The sequence below is a fragment of the Callorhinus ursinus genome, unplaced genomic scaffold (genome assembly GCF_003265705.2).
Source record: "Callorhinus ursinus isolate GAN/ISIS: 27379988/994484 unplaced genomic scaffold, GSC_fseal_2.0 scaffold28, whole genome shotgun sequence".
NCBI classification, from domain to species: domain Eukaryota; kingdom Metazoa; phylum Chordata; class Mammalia; order Carnivora; family Otariidae; genus Callorhinus; species Callorhinus ursinus.
The window spans coordinates 17698797-17718525 of NW_027397090.1; the positions used below are offsets into that span (position 1 = coordinate 17698797).

Genomic DNA, 19729 nt, shown 5'->3' on the forward strand with positions numbered 1-19729 from the left:
ACATTATGATTTTGGATGGTGGTGTGGAAATTAGACTGTTTTGCTAATTATAGCCAAAGAAGTGGGCTTATCAACCAAGCTCTGTCACTTACTCTAAAATATTACCCTGGAATATTCAAGAATTTAACTTTCGTTCTGTTTTGAAGGGGAAAAGGGAAATCCCTTTCATTCTTTTTTTGGCTTTTTTATGTTCGTTAGCTTTTAATTCCATAAGGCATATCTGAATGTGTGTTTAATGTAAAAAATTAGAACTTCTTTTAGCAGGTTTTCCCCATTCCCTTTCTCTCCAGATAAGCAATTACTGCCAGTGCCCTGATTTAATATTTTAATATTTAATGATTTTAGTATTTTTAGGTCTTTTCTTGGCTTTTACATGAATATGTATATTTGTATACATACATTGATTTAGATTATTTGCACACACTTATATGAAAATGACCACATAAACAAGTTGTCTGTTTTTAAGTTTTATTTCTGGAAATTAATACTTTTCTAGGAATTTATCCATTTCATCTAGATTTTTAAATGCATCGGCATGAAGTCATTGGTAACGTTCTCTTAGTGTCTCTGAAGAGTCAACAGTGGTTGTCTCCTTTCACTCCTGAGCCTGCTTGCTGGCGCCCTCATACAGTTTTCTTCTTGGATCTGCCTCTGCATAGCTTTATCAGTTCTAGTATACATTCCAGAAATCGGTTTTGGGCTTTGTTAATCCCCTCTCGTTTCTGTTTTATTAATTTCCATCCTGATTTTCATTAATTTTTTTTTCTTCAGGTTACATTTGCTGCTTTCTTTTAAACCCATGACAAGGGATATTTGGTTCACTGTTTTCTGCCAGTTTGGCTCATGTCAGACCTTCTTACTGCATGTCTGTGTCTCCTCTTCCATCTTTTCCGTGTTTGTTCCTCCTTACCTGTCTCTGAATGGTTTATAGCTCACTGATTTTCTCATAAGCTGCACCCAATTCATTACAAACATTGAGTTTTTTATTTCATTTTAAAATACTTTTTGGTTCTTTTAAAAAACTATTGTGTCAGTTTTTATCATTTACGGTTTCATGCTTGGCTTCATGTCTATTTGAGAGTCAGCGTTTGAAGATTATGGATCTCGATTTTGCGTGGGTGTTTTCTTAATGTTTTTTTTCTACTCTGTCTTGTTTTCTTGGTTATCCTTTGGCTGGGGGATAGACATTGTATTTGAAAAACTATTTCTGGGAATAGTTTGGAGTCTAGTTTTCTACGGTGTGGAATGTTTTACCACTGCATTTAAAATAATTGTTTCCTTGTATTATTTGCTACAGGCATACCATAATGTATGTAATTATTTCCTTCATTGATGGACATTTAGATAACTTTTAGTTTTTTACTATGACAAACAGCAGTGCAGAAGACATCGTACATACCATATGATATCTAAGGGAGCCTTAATAAATAGAAATCCTCCTTCTGTCTAAGGTTTGGAATAAATTGAAAAATAAAGTGTAGAAATGGGCAAAATGTTCTCTTAATCACTGATACTAGCTACGCTGAAGGTTGTGGCTTTAGATCTGTTGATGAGGAGATTTGCTTATTTGTCCCACCTGGGGCAGCTTCCCCGTCACAGCCACACTGGGTTTGTACTGGCTGCCTCCTGCGGCAGTTGGCCCAGCGCCAGCGTTGCGTGACTCACAGGGCACTTTGCACAGAGGTGTTCTGGGAAAGAAGGAGGGTGTCGCTGAGCTAAGGATAAGCCCATTTATTATTTTTTTATATTATCTCTTTAAATAAATAATTTGTTATGGTAGAAGACATTTAGGGGACGTAGTTCTGGGAGCGTGGGACCCATTTCTGTAATGCTGTGTATATTTAGCATCAGGGAGGAAGGGAACATCTGTACAGCGATGTACACTGGACACTTTCCAGTCGGGAAGGTGGCCTTGCGGGAAACTACCTCAGGAGGCAGGTGGCTAGAGCCTGCACTTCTCCTGGATTGATCCTCACACGTGGAGCCTGCTGTCTCTGCTAAGCTACTAAAATGGGGAAGAAACTATGCCTTCAGGCCATCCATATTTGTCTGTCCCCGATTAGCTAGTATTTTTGTTACAATTTTTTAGTTTAATTGTTGTATAATGGCCGGAGAGTGGCTGTAACGTTTGTGCTGTGATGACCCTGTTCTTTATCGTGTGTCTGCTTTGTGGACGCTGCTGCTGTGTTATTTTGTGCGTAGTAGATATTTTATTGCCGCTAGATCTTCATTGTGGACTTTTCCTTTATTAAGCCTAATAAAGTGCTTCTCCTTTGCCCGTTTAATGCTTTTACTCAAATATTGCCCATTACTTATTAAGGTTATGAGATAATTTCTTTGTATTTGATGCTGAGATACACCATACCCATCCTTCAAATTTTTAAAATTTTATTTTCTCCCTTGTTGTAGATTTTCTCTAATGTTCTACTTGTGATTGGGTTTTGCTTCATGATCCACATGGAGTCTTTTCCTTACCAGATGAATACAGCTTCTTTAAATGTATTGATACTTGTGGTGTTAACGTCTGTCATGATTTTCTGTGCCTTCTGATTTTGGTGATTTTACATTTAAAAGATCATATTAAGTATGCTGTATGGTTTTTTTTTTTTTGGATTCTTTTTGTGGGTTTCTTTTTTAAGATTTATTTATTTTAGTGAGAGAGGAAGAGAGTGACTGTGCGTGCAGGGGTAGGGGTAGAGGGAGAGGGAGAGAGAATCTCAAGCAGACTCCCGCTGAGTGCGGAGCTGGTCAACGGGCTCAATCTCATGATCCTTAGATCATGACCTGAGCCAAAATCAAGAGTCGGACGCTTAGCCAACTGAACCACCAGGCGTCCCTCAGCTGGTTATTTTTATTATAACTTTACATAGTGTATTTGATCCTTTCCTTTGGAAAGTTTTATTGACTTCTTACTATGAGCAGTGACAGAATTGGTATAATTCCAGTTTTAAATTCTTCCCTCCCCGTTACCCTGAGCAACATATTTATGGACATGTCTCCTCAGGCAAGGGAAACAAGCAAAAATAAACTATTGGGACCACATCAAAACAAAAAGCTTTTGCACAGCAAGGGAAGCCATTGACAAAACAAAAAGGCAACCTAGTGAATGGGAGAAGATATTTGCAAATGCTGTATATCTGATATGGAGTGAATATCCAAAATATATAAAGAACTCCTACAACTCAACACCAAAAACCAGTCTGATTAGCAAATGGGCCGAGGACCTAAACAGACATTTTTCCAAAGAAGACATGCAGATGGCCAACAGTCACGTGAAAAGATGCTCAGCATCACTCATCTGGGAAATGCAAATCAGAACTACAATGAGATACACTTTATACCTATCAGAATGGCTAGTATCAAAGATAAGGAGTAACAAGTTTTGGTAAAGATGAGGTGAAAGAGAAACACTTGTGTACTGTTGGTGGGAATATAAATTCGTGCAGCCAGTATGGGAAATGGTATGGAGGTTCCTCAGAAACGTGAAAATAGAACTACCGTATGATCCAGTAAATACTGGGTTATTTCCCCAAAGAAAATAAAAACATTAATTTGAAAAGATGTCTGCAGCCCTGTTTATTGCAACATTATTTACAATAGTCCAGATATGGAAACAACCTAATTGTCCATTGATAGATGGATGGATAAAGAAGATGTAGTATGCGCACGCGCCCCCACACAGTGGAATATTACTCAGCCATAGAAAACAATGAGATCTTCACATTTGCAACAACATGGATGGACCTAGACGGTATTATGCTAAGTGAAATAAGTCAGACCAGAGAAAGACAAATATCATGTGATTTCACTTATATGTGCAATCTAAAGAAACAAGTGAACAAACAAGCAAACATAAAACCGGATGCTTAAATAGAGAGAGCAAACGGGGATTGTCAGAGGGTGGGGGAGGGAATAAGTAAAATAGATACAGAGGGTTAAGAGGTACAGACTTGCAGTTGTAAAATCAGTAAGTCGTGGAGATGACAGCGCAGGGAATAGGCAGTAATCTAATAATAACGTTGTATGGTAACCAGTGGTAACCAGACTTACCTTGGTGAGCGAGCACTGAGTTATGTATAGACTTGTCAAATCACTATGTTATACACCTGAGGCTAATATAATATTGTATGTCGGTTGTATTTCAGTTAAAAAAACCAAATTGTTCCCTTTTACTTTTCTCATCATTTTTTTTTAAAGATTTTATTTATTTATCTGAGAGAGAGAATGAGATAGAGAGCATGAGAGGGGGTTGGGTCAGAGGGAGAAGCAGACTCCCCGCCGAGCAGGGAGCCCGATGCGGCACTCGATCCCGGGACTCCAGGATCATGACCTGAGCCGAAGGCAGTCGCCCAACCAACTGAGCCACCCAGGCGTCCCCTCATCATTTTTTCTTAATGCTATTTCTTTATAATTTTAAATTGATTCATACCCGTGTTACTTGATTTTAAATTATATCTATAAAAATGAATATAAATTGTATATTTAATTGACCCATTTTAAAAGATCAGGAAACTAGTATACTTTATTCTCTTGGATTTATCATTTTCATATTACTCTAGTCATAGACGTTTTAGGAAGAGATCTGTTGAGGTATAACTGACAGACAATAAGATGCATGTATTCGCGTGTACCATGTGTTGATTTTGACTTTTGGAAACATGACCACAACCAAGATGGTGAACATGTCCATCACCCCCAGAAGTTTCTTCATGGCCCTCGGTGATCCCTTTCCTCTGCTCCATCCCATCCCCTTCCTGTCCTCAGATGGCTACTGAGCTGCTTTCCATCACTGGAGACTAGTTTCCATTTTTAGAATTTTTAGTAAATGGAGCGCAGTACGTATTAATTTGCATGTTATCTTTCAGCATATTTTTTTGAGGTTCATTGATGTTTAGCATGGATGGGGCAGTAGATGGTTCCTTTTTATTGCTGAGTAGTGTTCCATCATATGGATGTAGTACATAAAGCTGCTACAAACGTTTGTATGTTAAGTCTTTCCTACCATTACATTTGGGTCTTACGGAAAGAGTTAGGGCTCGTACTGCTTCCTCTCTCTGTGTAGTGGGTCAGCATGTTACCCTGCAGGGTGGTGAGGTGGTCAGGTTCCCTGTGGTTTAGCTGCGTATCCAGAGCTTGACCTGCAGATCTTGTTCAAATGCAGCTCCTGGTGGGGTAGTTGCGGCGTGGGGCCTGGGGTTGTACGTTTCAACAAGCTTCCAAGTCCACAAACTGTGCTTTGCAAAGGGAGGATATACAGCCTGAGAGAGATCGTGAAGCCAGGCAGGAATGGTGTATTTTTTTCCTACCAGGTAAAAGTAAACTACTTCTAGTGTTATGTTTTCATCAGAAATGGAAATAACTGGGCGCCTGGGTGGCTCAGTTGGTTAGGTGACTGCCTTCGGCTCAGGTCATGATCCTGGAGTCCCGGGATCGAGTCCCGCATCGGGCTCCCTGCCCAGCGGGGAGTCTGCTTCTCCCTCTGACCCTCTTCCCTCTCGTACTCTCTATCTCTCATTCTCTCTCTCTCAAATAAATAAATAAAATCTTAAAAAAAAAAGAAATGGAAATAACTACATGTGTCATGTCAGGCAGCATTTGATGTGCCAGGAGCTCGCTATTTCTCTCCCATTCATTCATTCATTCATTCATTCATTGTAGTGAACACCTGGAACAGCAGTTGACAGTGGAAGTTAAGGCTCAGTTCTGTCTGTTACAATCTTCCAGACAAGGCTGTGGGGTGGGAATGTTTGGGGGCTTAACCTTGCTTACCCTTTTCTGTTTCCCCAGGCAGGCTTTATTTGTTTGGAATTTTGGTAGGAAAGGGATGCTCTGGTGTTGGCCCTCGTCTAATAACCTGTGGTCATGCACCGGGGACAGTCTGGGTTGGAGGTTTGCGGGGAAGTTTCAAGTCAGAATTCTGTTACAGTCAACTGTATAGTTGTCTTGTTCCCCGTTCCCCTGGTTCTCTTGGTTGGACCTGGTGAACTACGTGTTGTTCTAGGTCTCCAGCAGTTAGCAGAACTCAGAGCCAGTGTGCTTGTCAGACTTCTCACGGGGTCTCAGCATTTCCCTTTCTTCAGACTCAGGCACACAGGTCCTTGAGGAAGGATGGAATGTTGTTTTGCAGAGCCGAGTCCTGGCTCACCAGCTCTGAGTCCAGACTGTGAGAGCTGGTGATGGGCAGTCATGGTTATGAGCAAGTCCCTGGAGTCAGGCCACCTGAACTCGAATTATGGTTGCACCAGACAAGTGATGGCAACTCCTCTGCCCTGTGTCCCCATCAGCAGGGAAGGTCATAGTAGTTCTGATGTCAGGCAGATCGGAGGTTTAAGTAATATTTGTAAGGTGCTTAGGACAGTGAAACATAGTAAGCACTTTCTTGTACGTGCTCGATACCTAGGCAGCTATATGGAAAATTAAGAAGACCGGTAAATAAGAGGTAGGATTAGAAAAATCGAGCATCTTTTCTCATTGCAGAGTGGTCACCCCCTGACTCCTGGGGACAGTGGCTCCCATTTACAGGCCTTGAACCCCACTGTGTGCTGAGGTGTGAGTGTGTGTTGGCGTCCAGGCTGGCTTCTTGCCCAGAGGCCCTGGCTGGGCTTCCAGAGGCGCAGCTACCTGCACGCTGTGGGCAGGAGTGGTTGTGTCTTGTTTCTGTGGTTCCTTTGAAACTTGACGTTGGGAATGGGAGATGATGCATGAAGGTGAAAAAGTTTGAGTTGGAATTCATGATAATTAGGAATTTATTATAATTCTCAATCTTGATTTTATTTCTATTCTTTTTGAATGATTTCAATAAAGTCAGACTTCTAGTATGCTATATGAGCATTTCTTCTGACATATTTCTGTTTTGTATAAGAACATGATTCTTCAGTCAAAGCCATATTTAAAAGTCACAGCTGACACTAGCATTTTCCTTTAATAATTGAATTATATTTTCCTGGAAACATCTGAAAACCTCGGTTACATAGGATATCTCTCTCGGAGCTGAAAGTAAACCTGCTCCCCATTTTCCCTCATTCCTGGTCTCCTGACTCCAGTGTCCCTCCGTCACTGGGCGTCCTCCTGCTGACCCTGAGGTAGACCAGAGCCTTCCCGTGCAGCTCCTTTATTTTTTCTTGAAATAGCCAAACTTTAATTGTTTGCTTTTAATTATATTTTTAGGAGCATTTCAAAGGATTATTATGTTCTTTGTCATACCTGGCCTATTTCCTGGTACTAAACTCAAAATAGTATCTGATCCTGTTGGTTGCGTAACCTGCCGAGTGATAATTTCTTCCTTTTGCTGTTGGGAATAGACTCTGTTCCCGGCGGCTCCCGTGTCATCCAGCCACGCTCTTACCCAACCGCCGTTGTGATATTTCTCAGTTCTCTGAGGTGGATGATCTGCCCTTCTGAAGTGTGTTGTATTAAGTCCACTAAGATTATTAAGCGCTACCAAGCAGAAAAAATACTGGATGTAAAAACAAGCATATGAGGTAACCGTGAAACTAGCATGTGCTTTGGGTTGACTCATCTTTTCCCGAAGAAAATTTGCTAAGAGAGACGTCTTTCAGGGAAAGATTAAGAGTACATAAAATTTAAGATTAAAAAACAAATTTTAATTAAAGAAATTTTTTTAAATTGAAGCATACAGTTGACACACTAGAACTTTAGAATTTATAATATTGTAAAATGGTTGAAATTTAATTACTCCTTGAATGCTAATTGAGCTGTTCTGTTTAAGTAATTTTTTAGTAGGAAAAATCTTATTGACTGCTTTATATAATGCTAATTTATGTTCATTAGCATTTGAAAGGAGAAAGTAATTTACCTTTTTAATGATTTGAGAGTGTTAATACCCTATTTTCCTTGTTGTTCTTGTTTTGTATAAGGACCTGACCCTACATTTCTTGTCATTTTATTTTATATTTCACATAAAATGTAATGTTAAAAAACTTTTAGCCCCTTGAGAAAATTTCTTAAGTTTTTAACTATCAAATTTAAAAATAATTATCATTATTTCCAAAGAATAGAAGCATAGAGGGGGAAAGTGTTACTTCTTTAACTTCAGGATTAAGAAAATTTGAGCATGAGACAATTCATTTCACCACTTTCCCCCACCGCCATCTCCCAGATTAGCATGTTTGCATTTGTTTATTCCTCCTTGTTTCCTACCTTGTTACTCCAGGTCAGGCAGAACCTGAAACCTGCCTGGTGCGCATGCCTTCTCCCCCACCGTTTTATTTTATCAACATGTTTGTTTATAGCACCTCTTACAGTGAAAGGGAGGGTATATTTACTAATTTTTATTTGTGTTTTTAATGTACATTACCTCTTTTTTCCTTTTAATGACATTCTATATACTTCTAAAAAATAAAAGCTTTTAAACTTTCTTTTGGCTAGTATGATTTTTAAATAATGATATTTATTTGAAAATAGTAATTAATAAAATTGTAGAGCAAAGCCTTGCCAGGTCTTTTTGAGGCACCTGTTCCCCATGTAGTGTGTTGCGAACATTATAGATGAGCACGGATCGTAATCTTGCTGTATGCTTACTGGGATGCTTCAGGGCTTATGAACTTGTGGAATTTTACTTTTGTAATTTATAGTCAACTTATTCCTTCGGCCCGTGTACTTAGTTTACATTTTCAGTTCACGATTTGATGCAAAGAAAAATTCCTCTTTGCGTATGAATTTGTTCCTATTTTGGGGGTGGAATCTAAAGAATATGAGAGAACCCCTGTCAGCTAGGAGTTGGAATTTTCAGAAACCGGAACTCAGTAGTACATATATTTCAGGCCTGGGTTTGATTGTAGAGGTCTTTTAAACTCAGCTTTATGGTTCCTATCTCTGCAGAGGCAGCTTCCTGCAGGTGGCTGCTGAGCGCCTTTGGCATTTTCACAAGGCAAGGAGAGAACACCTCCACCCTCTTCCTGGTCTCTCTCCCCCGCTCTGGAACCCTTTACACTTTATCGATCTTTTCTGTAGCTCCACTGGGCTACATACATTCATGTTATTTCTTTAAAGTATTAAGTGAAAGAAGTTCATAATAAGAAAAGCAGGGAGAATACGAGGTTTAAAGTCATAGGGACAGAAGAAACAGTCCCAGAGTAGGAAGAAGGATGTTACTTTCCAGCACCGATGTAATGTTCATCTCTGTTTCAGAATGGGTGATATGGTGGTAAATGCTCTGTTAGAAAGTTCGTACAGAGTGCCATGGAGGTGTAGAGGAAGGGACTTTTGAGCAGTGCCTTGAAAGATCATTAGGTACTAGCTAGCCATGCCAGGCAGAGGGCCGCTTGTCCACAGGCATGGATGGGAAGAACTTCTGGGGCAAAGAGTATGTGCCTGAGGTTGGAGAGAGGTGGGGCAGGTGGACAGAACCTAGTTTATCAGGTGCCTCCTGTGCCATGTTAATTGTTTTCTCCATTTTTATCCCGAGTGTGGAATAAATCATTGTACAGTTTTAAATGGGGGAATAGCATGACTGCATTTGCATTTTAGAAAGATTATAATACAGGAAATATGGAAGAGGCATTGGAAGGGGCCAGTCGCAGGTGAAAGTCTGGTAGGGACTTCCTGCTGCTGAGGAATGAAGGGACCCAGGACTCTGGCTGTAGGAAAGGGAGGGGGGCTTGCAGCTTTGTGAGCTGTGGGAAGGAGGACATCCTGGATGACTCTGGGTATGTCTTGGGTAGCTTGGTGGGGGGGAGATACTGCCACGTGTGAAACAGAATCTAGAAGAAGGACTAACAAGAAGTTGGTTTGAACATGAAAGCATTTAAATGGAGATGTCCCAATAGGCAGGTAGTCAGAGAGATGCAGTTGAGAGGGAGGTTTGGGTTTGAGGTAGGGATTTGGACATCCTTGGTATTCTGTGTGGTAAAAGTTCTGGGTGGGAATGAGACCTCCTGGGCGGAGTTTCTGTTGGGAGGGGAAGAAGGTTGAGAAATAACAGGAAGTGGAAAGAAAGACAGGAAAGTTGACAGAGGGGTTCACCAGGCACATGAAGAGAGGAATTCATGGAGGAGTGTCCAGCACTACTGTCTGATCATCAGAGGCAGCAAGTTTAATAGGGACCAGATAGTGCCCACTGGTTACGGGACAGCCCCTGAAAGCAGAGCTGGAGCAGTCTGGGAGAAGTGGGGTGTAGCTGGAGCTCTGCAGTGGTGGCGAGTGGCAGTGCTGGTGCCCCTTTACTCTCCTCCCTCAGGAGGCTTGTCCTAGAAGTATGTGAGCTGGAAGGAAGCCGAGGGGAGGTTCTGGTGGGAGAGACATGAGACTGGGGAAGCAGGAGACTGGAGGAGTCGAGAAATAGTGATCACTTCTATCGCTAGCTAGGTTCTTAGAAAGAAAGGATTGATAGCTGGGTAGCAGAGTAACTCCACTTGACTTGTCGTGGTTTGAGATGATCTTGGAAGCCACTCAGATGGACTTGCCATTATGTTTCTTCATTGATCTTTCTTTCTTTCTTTTTTTTTTTTTTGACAGATAAACTTAACCAGATACTGTGTTTTCATTAAATTCATTTCCTGACGGTAGACCCTGACGTAGCTGTCTGTTTATTTGTTCACCAAGTGTGCTGTGAAGTGCACCCGGGGAGTACCTTTGAGTCTGGCCTGGCCCCTCGAGCCCTCACCTCCCCCCGAATGTTCAGGCAGGTCCAAACAGTTGAAGCACGCCTGCTCTGCGGCCCCATCCATCCCTGCTCTCCCGGGATGCTTCTGTCTTTGGGGGCAGTATGTGTATGTGCTCCATCCCAGCCTTTTCAGACTGCACTCTTAAAATAAGTCTGATAAATTCCTTCATGTGTGACTAAACCTCAGTGTACTTCAACAAATTCGTATATTTTAAAAGGAGTCAAAGAATGAACCTCTCTGACTGGAATTTCATATTTCAGAATACCTGTGGAAGAAAGAGATTTTTAGGGATGGTACTATTATTTACTTCCTTCCTTACGTTTTACTTATTTTTTAAAAATTGAGTTATAATTTCCATATGATGTTGTGTAAGTTTAAGGTATATAACGTGTTGATTTGCTATATTTATGTATTACAATAAGATTACCCCTGTAGCATTAGCCAGTACCTCACACCACGTGATTATTATTTCTTATTTGTTGTCAGAGCAGTCAAGAAGAGATGGTATGTTCTTTTTATACTATAATAAGTTTGGCCAGCCTCGCTTCACATTACCATTGTCAAAATAAAATTAATAAGGAGGAGTCTGCTTCACAGAATAATTAACCAGTTTTTGAACCAGTTATAAAAATGAAATTTGTATGTTCTAATTTACAAAATCTCATTAAAACAATATTCGGGGCTCAAGAAAGTCTGGTTTGAGCTCGGTGGTTGGCTGACCCCTTCCCAAGCATGCTTTTGGGAAGGTCCTCAGGACCTCTTCCATCTCAAGTGTGCTGTTTGATAGAGCCTGATCATTTTCTAGCTAGGGCATGTCGTTCTCGTTCCTCAGTGATAGAACTCGTTAGTGGGCAGGGCCCAAGCAGCTACTCAGTCTGCTTTTGTCTGGTTTGAGAAGATTTATTACTTCATTGGATGAGACTGTCATTCTGAGTACCATGGTGACCCATAAAGGATCATGAATTTTGCAGTTACACCTAAATCATTTCAAATAGAAATTTGTATGAACCAAACATCTCATCAAAGACGTTTGGCTCGGGGCACCTGGGTGGCTCAGTCGGTTAAGTGTCTGCCTTCGGCTCAGATCATGCATAATCCCGGGGTCCTGGGATCGAGCCCCGCATTGGGGTCCCTGCTCCGCTGGAAGCCTGCTTCTCCCTCTCCCCCTCCCCCATGCTTGTGCTCTCTCTCTCTCTCTCTCTCCCCTTGTGTCTCTCTCTGTCAAATAAATAAATAAAATCTTTTTTTTTTTTTAAAGATTTTATTTATTTATTCATGAGAGACACAGAGAGAGAGAGAGCGAGAGAGAGGCAGAGGGAGAAGCAGGCTCCCAAGGAGCAGGGAGCCCGATGCGGGACTCGATCCCAGGACTCTGGGATCATGACCTGAGCCGAAGGCAGACGCTTAACCATTAAATAAATAAAATCTTAAAAAAAAAAGATGTTACACTCTAAGATTACAAAGTTGGAACTGTAATTGTGCTAATTCAATAAAAAATATTTATGGAAGTATTTCAATGATATGGGAGGACTTAAAGACATTATTGCATGTTTATTTGGTGGAACTCTACACAATCATCGCATGTTTTTGAAGAATAACAACAAAGGAAATGACTATTTTGTTAAAGGAAAAGGACTGCACAGTTCTGAATGTGGTATCCCATTTAAAAATAAATTCACAAAAAAGAGTCTGAAATAAATTACATAGTAATTTATTTTATTAGTAATAGCTAATAAATAATAAATAAAATAAATAGTAATTTATTTTATTAGTAATAGCGATCTTCCTGAAGAAACATAAAATCTTTCCTTCTATTTCAGCTAATCTTCCAGTGCCAACAATTGCAGCGATAGATGGACTTGCTTTGGGTGGTGGCCTTGAGCTGGCTCTAGCATGTGATATACGCGTAGCAGGTGAGAATTAATCCTATTGGAAATGAGGTTTGTGCTTACTCTTCATATAATTCCAAATATTTTATTCTTCTCTGTTGTTGAGTAGAACATTTAGAAGAAGTCACCCATTGGGTTTGATGAAGTATTGAAGATTCCCCGTTAAGAAAACAGTCTGTTAAGAGTCTCTTATTGGCCTTGGCAGTAGGGGAGGAGAATGGGAATTGGGTCAGACAGAACTGAATTTGAATCACAGCCCCTGTCCAATCAGTTTTCTCCTCTAAAATGGGGGAAATGACAGGAGCTGTTGTGAAGATCAAGTGAACTAATCTGTGGCATGTGCCCAGTTCAAGCACTTAATTCATGTCAGCTACAGGAATGATAACTTAATCTCTTTGAGGTTCACTTTCTTCTTGCTTGGTTTCCTGTGGGTCGGATGAGGTGATGATGAAAATAATAATGAGAACAGTTAGTGCTGGCCGTGTGCTGAGCGCTGACCCAGTGCCCGGCCCTGCTCGAAGCCCCTGACGTGTATTACCTCACACAGTCGGCCTGTTAACCCTCTGTGATAGGCGCTGTCTGGTGCTTGAGGAAGCTGGGGCGCGGAGAGCAGACGTAGCAGGCCCAGAATCAGTGGCTGAGCTGGGATTGGAACCCAGGCAGTCTGGCACCACGGCCGTCACTCCCCCTATCCTGCGAGAGCCCCGCAGACTGCCACCATATGGTCACACTGGGGTGACATAAAGGGGCCCTGGGACCAAGGACTGGGCGAAGCAGGCAACAGCTATCTGTCACCGTTCTTCCCCCGGCCCCCACTATCACTCCTGGAGCAGCTGCCTGTTAAAACTAGTCAGTATAATTCTGTTTTCAATAATTTTTGACTGTTTCTTGGGATTTGTAGCTGCTAGTCCATGTGGACTCTTTTCCCCTTTCCACTTTATTTTAGATCTCTACTTACTTGTCTGAAATCATGAGTTTTAAGTGTAAAAGCTAAGGTACATGTAGTCCATTTCTGAAAGAGGGCAGATTCTGGGAATTAGGGTGTGGGAGGTGGTCCAAGTACATTTGGCTGTGCAAGTAAAGAAATAATTAAGATGTTTTTAAAGTAGCCGTGAAAACAAAACACGGAAAGAGGAGCCCCGTCCAGCTGTCAGAACAGTAAAACCATTTGTCAAAAGTAACTAGAGATTCGGCCCTGACAAGCTGCCATATCTGATATGATATATTAAGCTGTTTGATTTGGAGGGCTCCCTGGACAGCTAGAGATTCCTGCTTGTCAGACACAGCCTATGCTCCTCATCCTGAATAATTAATGCGGTCTTAGCCTTCAAACATGACTTGGCAGTATCAGGTCAAATTATGTAGTTGTAACCCTGGTCTTTCTGCATCGAAAATTCATTCACTGCCGAGCAATTTTTAACAGGAAATGTTATGTGAATCTCTTAATGTGTATCATTTACGGTGTTGACTTATTTCCATAACTAAATGCCTTCTGAAGCAACTTTTAAGAAGATTTGTGACACAGGTTTAATTAGTAAACAGAATATTTGTAGCTGATTTTACTAACTTTTTCAAGTCATAATATTTGAATCTGATGATATGGATTTTACTTAATTTTCTTCCTTCCTTTTTAGCTTCCTCTGCAAAAATGGGCTTGGTTGAAACAAAGTTGGCAATCATTCCTGGTGGAGGTACGAATTGTTCACACCCGTTGATTTATTTTCAACAACAGGGCATAAGGCAAAAGGGTGTTAATTGAAAAGGCAGCATTTTCTATAAAGACACTAATACTATATTGTTTGCTTTTGTAGCAAAGTTCTTATTCAAAATGTGCTCTTTTAGCTTAGGTAGTTGAGAAGATGTTGGGTATGTTGGGTATTGCTCTCTTTTTGTGGTGTCTCCTGGGCTTTTCTGTATAATTTCTTAATTTTTAAGTTATTGTATCAGTCACATTTTTCTTGAAGGATTGCACGGATATTTTGAAACTTTTGTGTCGGTATATAAATGTGCATGCCCTCAGAGAGCGGCCCGCTCGTGGTCAGACCTCATTGGAGGAGCGGGTAGGGCTTGCCAGGCTTCGTGCCAGGTTTTTTGTGTTTCCGGGCAGCAGAACAAAAGTTGGGGTTGGTGGGTGGCCTGAATTTGGAGCTGAGGTGTTTCTTCTGTCACTACAAAGAAGATAGGTGAGCTGCGTTTTGGGAAGACTCATTTAAGAAAGCACTTTTCCAACATTGATAATGAAATCTTGTATCACCCAGTAAATCTGAAATTTTGGTTCTTTTGTCTGATGAGAGAATTTGGAGCTATTCCCGTTTCATGAAGTCGTTCTCTCAGAAAGTGGGGTTCATTTGAGATGTGCACATTGAGAATTTATTAGTATATGAATTAAATAGCAGTAACAGTTTAAAAATTAAAAGCAGTGTTTGAACACTTCAGGCATGTTTGTACCTGGACAGGTTATAAAATTGTCTGTTTAACCTTCTCATTAGAAGAGTGCTTATCCTGATTAGGGTGGATAAGGAGAAATTAAAACACAATCCAGTGAAACTGGTGACTACCCAGGTCAATGTGTAAGACTCACTAAAAGGTGTCTACTTCGGTCGTCCATGAAAATGCTATTCTTGTGGGTAAAGCACTTGATATCTGCCTGTTCGACCATGCCAGTCTTGTCCACGGTGACTAATGAAAACACTCAGGAGGATTTCTGTGGAAATGGATCCAACTGAAAAGAATTATCAGATAACTAATACTGAAGTAAAACAAGCTTTGGGAAAAAGATGATGGTATGATATGTTTCTGAAATTCTTTTAAGAAGCAAGCTTTTATTGGTAATATGGGTATAGCTAACCCTAGAAGGACAGTGACTGTAGTGGAGTGGTGCCCCCCCCGCAAGGATAGGACAGCCTGGAACCTGTGAGTGTAACCTTACTTGGAAAAAGGGCCTTTGCAGATAAAGTGCTAAGGATCTTGAGATGACCTCATTCTGGATTATCTGAATGAATCTTAAGCCTCATAACAAGCATCCTTATAAGAAGAGAAGAAGAGAAGCAGGAGAAGGTCCTGTGAAGACAGAGATTAGAGAGAGGCGTTTCCAAGTCCAGGAAGGCCAAGGATTGCTGGTGGCCACAAGACGGTAGGAGCCTCCAGCAGGAAGCACCCCTGCCAGCATCTCGAGTTTGGACTTCTTTTCTCCAGAACTGTGAGAGGAGACTTCTGTGGTCCTAAGTCAGCAAGTTTATGATGATTTGTTACAGCAGCCCTTAGAGACTACTACAGTGGTATTTAACATTTTGGTGATTTTTTTCTGGACAGGGAATTAGTGGGTGGCGAGATAAGGGGTGGGGGGAAGGTGAACTTGGTAATTTGGATATTTATCATATCTCGAAGATGAAATGTTTTGTATAAAAACCACAAGAAGGTAGAACGGTTGCATGAGCATACTGTTGGCTCTGGTTAGAGGAAGGAAGCCTAATTGACTGCACTACAGAAACACGAGTGGTAGCTCTTCGCTCATGAGCCGGCCGTGCCTTTTGAGGTCTAGGAATTAGCATTTTCTTTCCAGAGCACTGAAGTTCCTTAGGGTCCTCCTCAATCAGGGACCCGTTAGTTAGAACCCACTTGTTGTAAATTTGATTCATTTTGGATTGTGTATTCTCATGATTACCATTATTTCTAAAATTTTTATTAAATGAATTTCTCATAAAATTCAGAATGCTTTAACGTTTTCCTATCTCCTTATAAAGGATCATCTTCTGTCTTTGCCATTTTTCCTAAGTGAGTCTGAGGGAGTGTATTTCAGTTGCTCCTTTAATTAATGAAGCTTTCCAGTTCATTGCTGATACACAGGTAGCTCTTGTTACGTTGCACTTTCTGTAGAGTGAGTCGAATTAATCCTTGAGACCACATTCACATTTTGATGAAGAAAGATGCATGCGGACATTTTGGTTCACTTTCACATTTGTGTGATAGTTACTGACGCACCCTAAGTCGGGCCTAGTTTTGATTTTTGGTTTTTTTTTTTTTAAACAACAGTACAGTTTCTTTTAAGTAAGGTTTAATGTATTATCTAAAGGAGCAGTTTCTGAAATTTTTGTGGAGGAAAATCCTCTTCTGGATATTTTGATCCACAGATATTTTCCCCATATCTCCTTTCTCCCCTTCCTTTTCTCATAGATGATCCTCATGAAAATACTGCTTTCTTTTCTTTTCTTAAAGTTGGTTTTAAATTGGCGGATTTGCCATGGCTCATGTGATCCCTGATATGTCCTCTTTTGGTCTGTGAACTGCTTAGAAGAGCTTCTTAGAATAGACACAGTAGACCATACTTAGTTTCTTCCTCCCTTGTTGGTGGACCTCTTAGCTAAAAGAAGATGCTGAACTTGCTTCCTGTTGTAGATGCTGCTCGAGCAGTGTGGCCCTCGTCCCTGAGCCCTTGTCACTGTCTGCAGCCCCGCCTCTCATCCATTTCACACAGGACCGGCCACACGGGTAGAAAATGGGGGTGGGGGAGAGAATGTTGTGGAAACAGCAAATGCTTTGCTTTCCTAGTCAAATGAAGACTGCGGTCAGTTCCTCAGGGTGGAAAGTCCAGCTGCATGCAGCCTGGAAACTGGTGCTGCAGGTCTGGTAAGGTCGTGCCCCTCCCAGCTCGTACAGGCCGCACTCCACGCCGGGTGGCCCTGAGACGTTCATCCAGAGGGAGCGGCACCCCTGGCTTTCCTGTGAGCATCACTTCTGCCCCTTTGTGATGACAGTTCACTGGGAAACATTTGACCAAAGACTAGCATTTAGCTTTCTTCAGTTTTTTTTTTCTTTCTTACTTGAACCTGAGTGACAATATGATTCTTTTTAAGATATATTTTGTAAATTTTCTCAAAACAAGTTAAATGAAAAGTGATTGTTTTGGGGAGAATAATATTCCTAGTGAACAAGAGTATTAGTGGGCCATTACTATAATGTGATTCTTAGATGGGTATTCTAAATTCTAGTGTTTACGAGAAAGAGATTCAGTGATGACTATTGAAATTATATAGTTAATGAAAAGGAGTGTAGAAACATACTGGATCTGAATTGAACTTCTTTAAATAGTATTAAATCAGATGTAATTAGAAAAATTAAAAGTAACTGTCATATGCTCAAGCCAGTACTTTTGCTTATGGAGCACTGGGTGTTATACGCAAACAACGAATCATGGAACACTACATTGAAAACTAATGATGTACTGTATGGTGACTAACATAACATAATAAAAATATATTTGATTATAGACGAATACTATAAAATACAAAATACAATGTTAATGATTGAAAGCACTAGCCCATTTAAAAATAATTAAGATTGTTCCCAAGGACCTTCCCACAATGTCCTAAATTATATTGGGGATCTTGGTACACCACACAGCTCTACTTTATTCTCTAGTATCTTCACCTTAGAGAAAGCAGCTACACTTCCTATGTTCTTCCCAACTGAGAGAATGCTCCAGTAGTGTAAAATAAAATTCCCTTTTAGGAACAGCTCCTCAAATGATAACCACCCTTCAACACATTTATAAGAACCAAGTAAAACAAGTTCAGAGGATTAGAATTCTTTTGACAGTTTAGGAAATTTCTTTTAAGTGTGCGCAGAAAATGGTGGCAGAATGCGTCATTCCTGGCCTTTGTTTCTTGCCTCTTCTATTGGAGGATTTGGGGTTTGTGTCAAGAAACCTTATTATAACTAAGATAGCTGTTAGGGCTTCTTGCTTGGGCACACACCCCTGTGACAGGATGTGTAGTACTTTCACTGCTCTGTGGTTCTCCTTTATTTCCTCCAGCTTTTTATTTTGGAAATATTCAAACTTCAGGAAATTTGAAAGCCAGAAAAATGAACCTCTTTACACGCCTCACCAAGATCTGCCCATCCCCATATGTCTCTCCTCCTGCTGCCCTCCTCCCGGTCTCATTTGCACTCCATTTGTTCTTGCTGAGCCATTTCAAAATGACCAGGTGGACCGTTCGCTGTACCAGCATGCCTTTCCTAGGAGGAAGAACAAACCCTTATATAACCACAAAACTAGTACCACACTTAACGATATTAACATTAATTTCAGATTCCCCACGTGTCTCAAAATGTTGTTTGTGGTGGTTTTTGGCTTTGGTTTTTCAATTCAGGATCCAGTTAAATGTCATGTTGCATTTGGTTAGATCTGTGGGGTTTTTTTGTTTTGTTTTTTAAATCAAGACAAGTCTTCCATCTCTTTGTTTTTTTATAACACTTTTTTTTTTTTTTTTAAGAATTCAGGCAAATTATCTCACTGAGGTTTACACCTTCTGGATATGACTGAGTCATTTCCTCAAATTTAGATGTAGGTTAAAATATTTAGCCAAGAATACTCAATGGGCCATGTTCTGTTTTTCATTTTCATTTTATGCAATGGCACTTGATAGTAGGTTGTCCTACTTTGGGTGACGGTAATTTTGATCCCTTAATTCATGTGGTGACTAACTACGAGTACCCTTTTAACATTCTTTTTTTTAGAAGCTTTTCAGGAAAAGAATCTTTAGTAACTCTTATTGGCATTGACCATTCCCCAAATTAAAAAAAGAGAGGAAGGAAATGAGAGTATTCAGGTGTCATGGGAACAGGGTGAGGGATGGGAGGCATCCCTGTTCATCTGACTGTAGGCTGTGCTTTGCAGTAAGGCAGTTTCTTGGCACGGTGACCAGGAACTCTATTTAAGGTGTGTCTGTGAAGTAATGTGGATTTTTAGATCCTGCATGCATGTTGTCCTGAACACCTTAGTCATTTTGGAAAGTTTTGTTTATAACCTTTGTTGAAATCTTCTTAGAATTTACATCAGAATGTGAGCTTATTCTTTTGAATATCCTTAGTAGTGACTCATCTTTTATCTTATGAGGGTGAATTTGATTTTCATAAATAGCAAAAGACCTTTCTGTGCCAAATCTGATTAATAAGGTCAGACTATTTCAGGAGGAAGAAAAGTGTAACAACAAAAAGAAGACTGCTTTTCTTAAGAGGTTCATGCAGTGTCAGACATTTACCTGTGTTGTCAACAGTGGACAGCACCACTGGGCTTAGTGGACTGCTTCCCGGGTGACCTCTGCAAAGACCAGCACTCTTTTGTTCTCTGAAGTTAGGGGTGTGTGTGTGTGTGTGTGTGTGTGTGTGTGTTTTAAAAATTTCATTTTGAGAGAGAGGCACACAGAGCAGAGGGAG

General features: G+C 40.6%; 1 protein-coding gene across 13 annotated transcripts in view; it reads left to right on the forward strand.

Annotated features, from left to right (window-relative positions):
- Positions 1-19729, forward strand: part of AUH (AU RNA binding methylglutaconyl-CoA hydratase) — a 384072-nt gene that overhangs the window by 49703 nt on the left and 314640 nt on the right. For all 13 annotated transcript variants that reach the window (XM_073878194.1, XM_073878190.1, XM_073878192.1 and 10 more), the window contains 2 exons: positions 12446-12538; positions 14149-14205. In XM_073878194.1, the coding sequence (XP_073734295.1) occupies positions 12446-12538; positions 14149-14205 (150 nt within the window). The remainder of the gene's footprint in view (positions 1-12445; positions 12539-14148; positions 14206-19729) is intronic.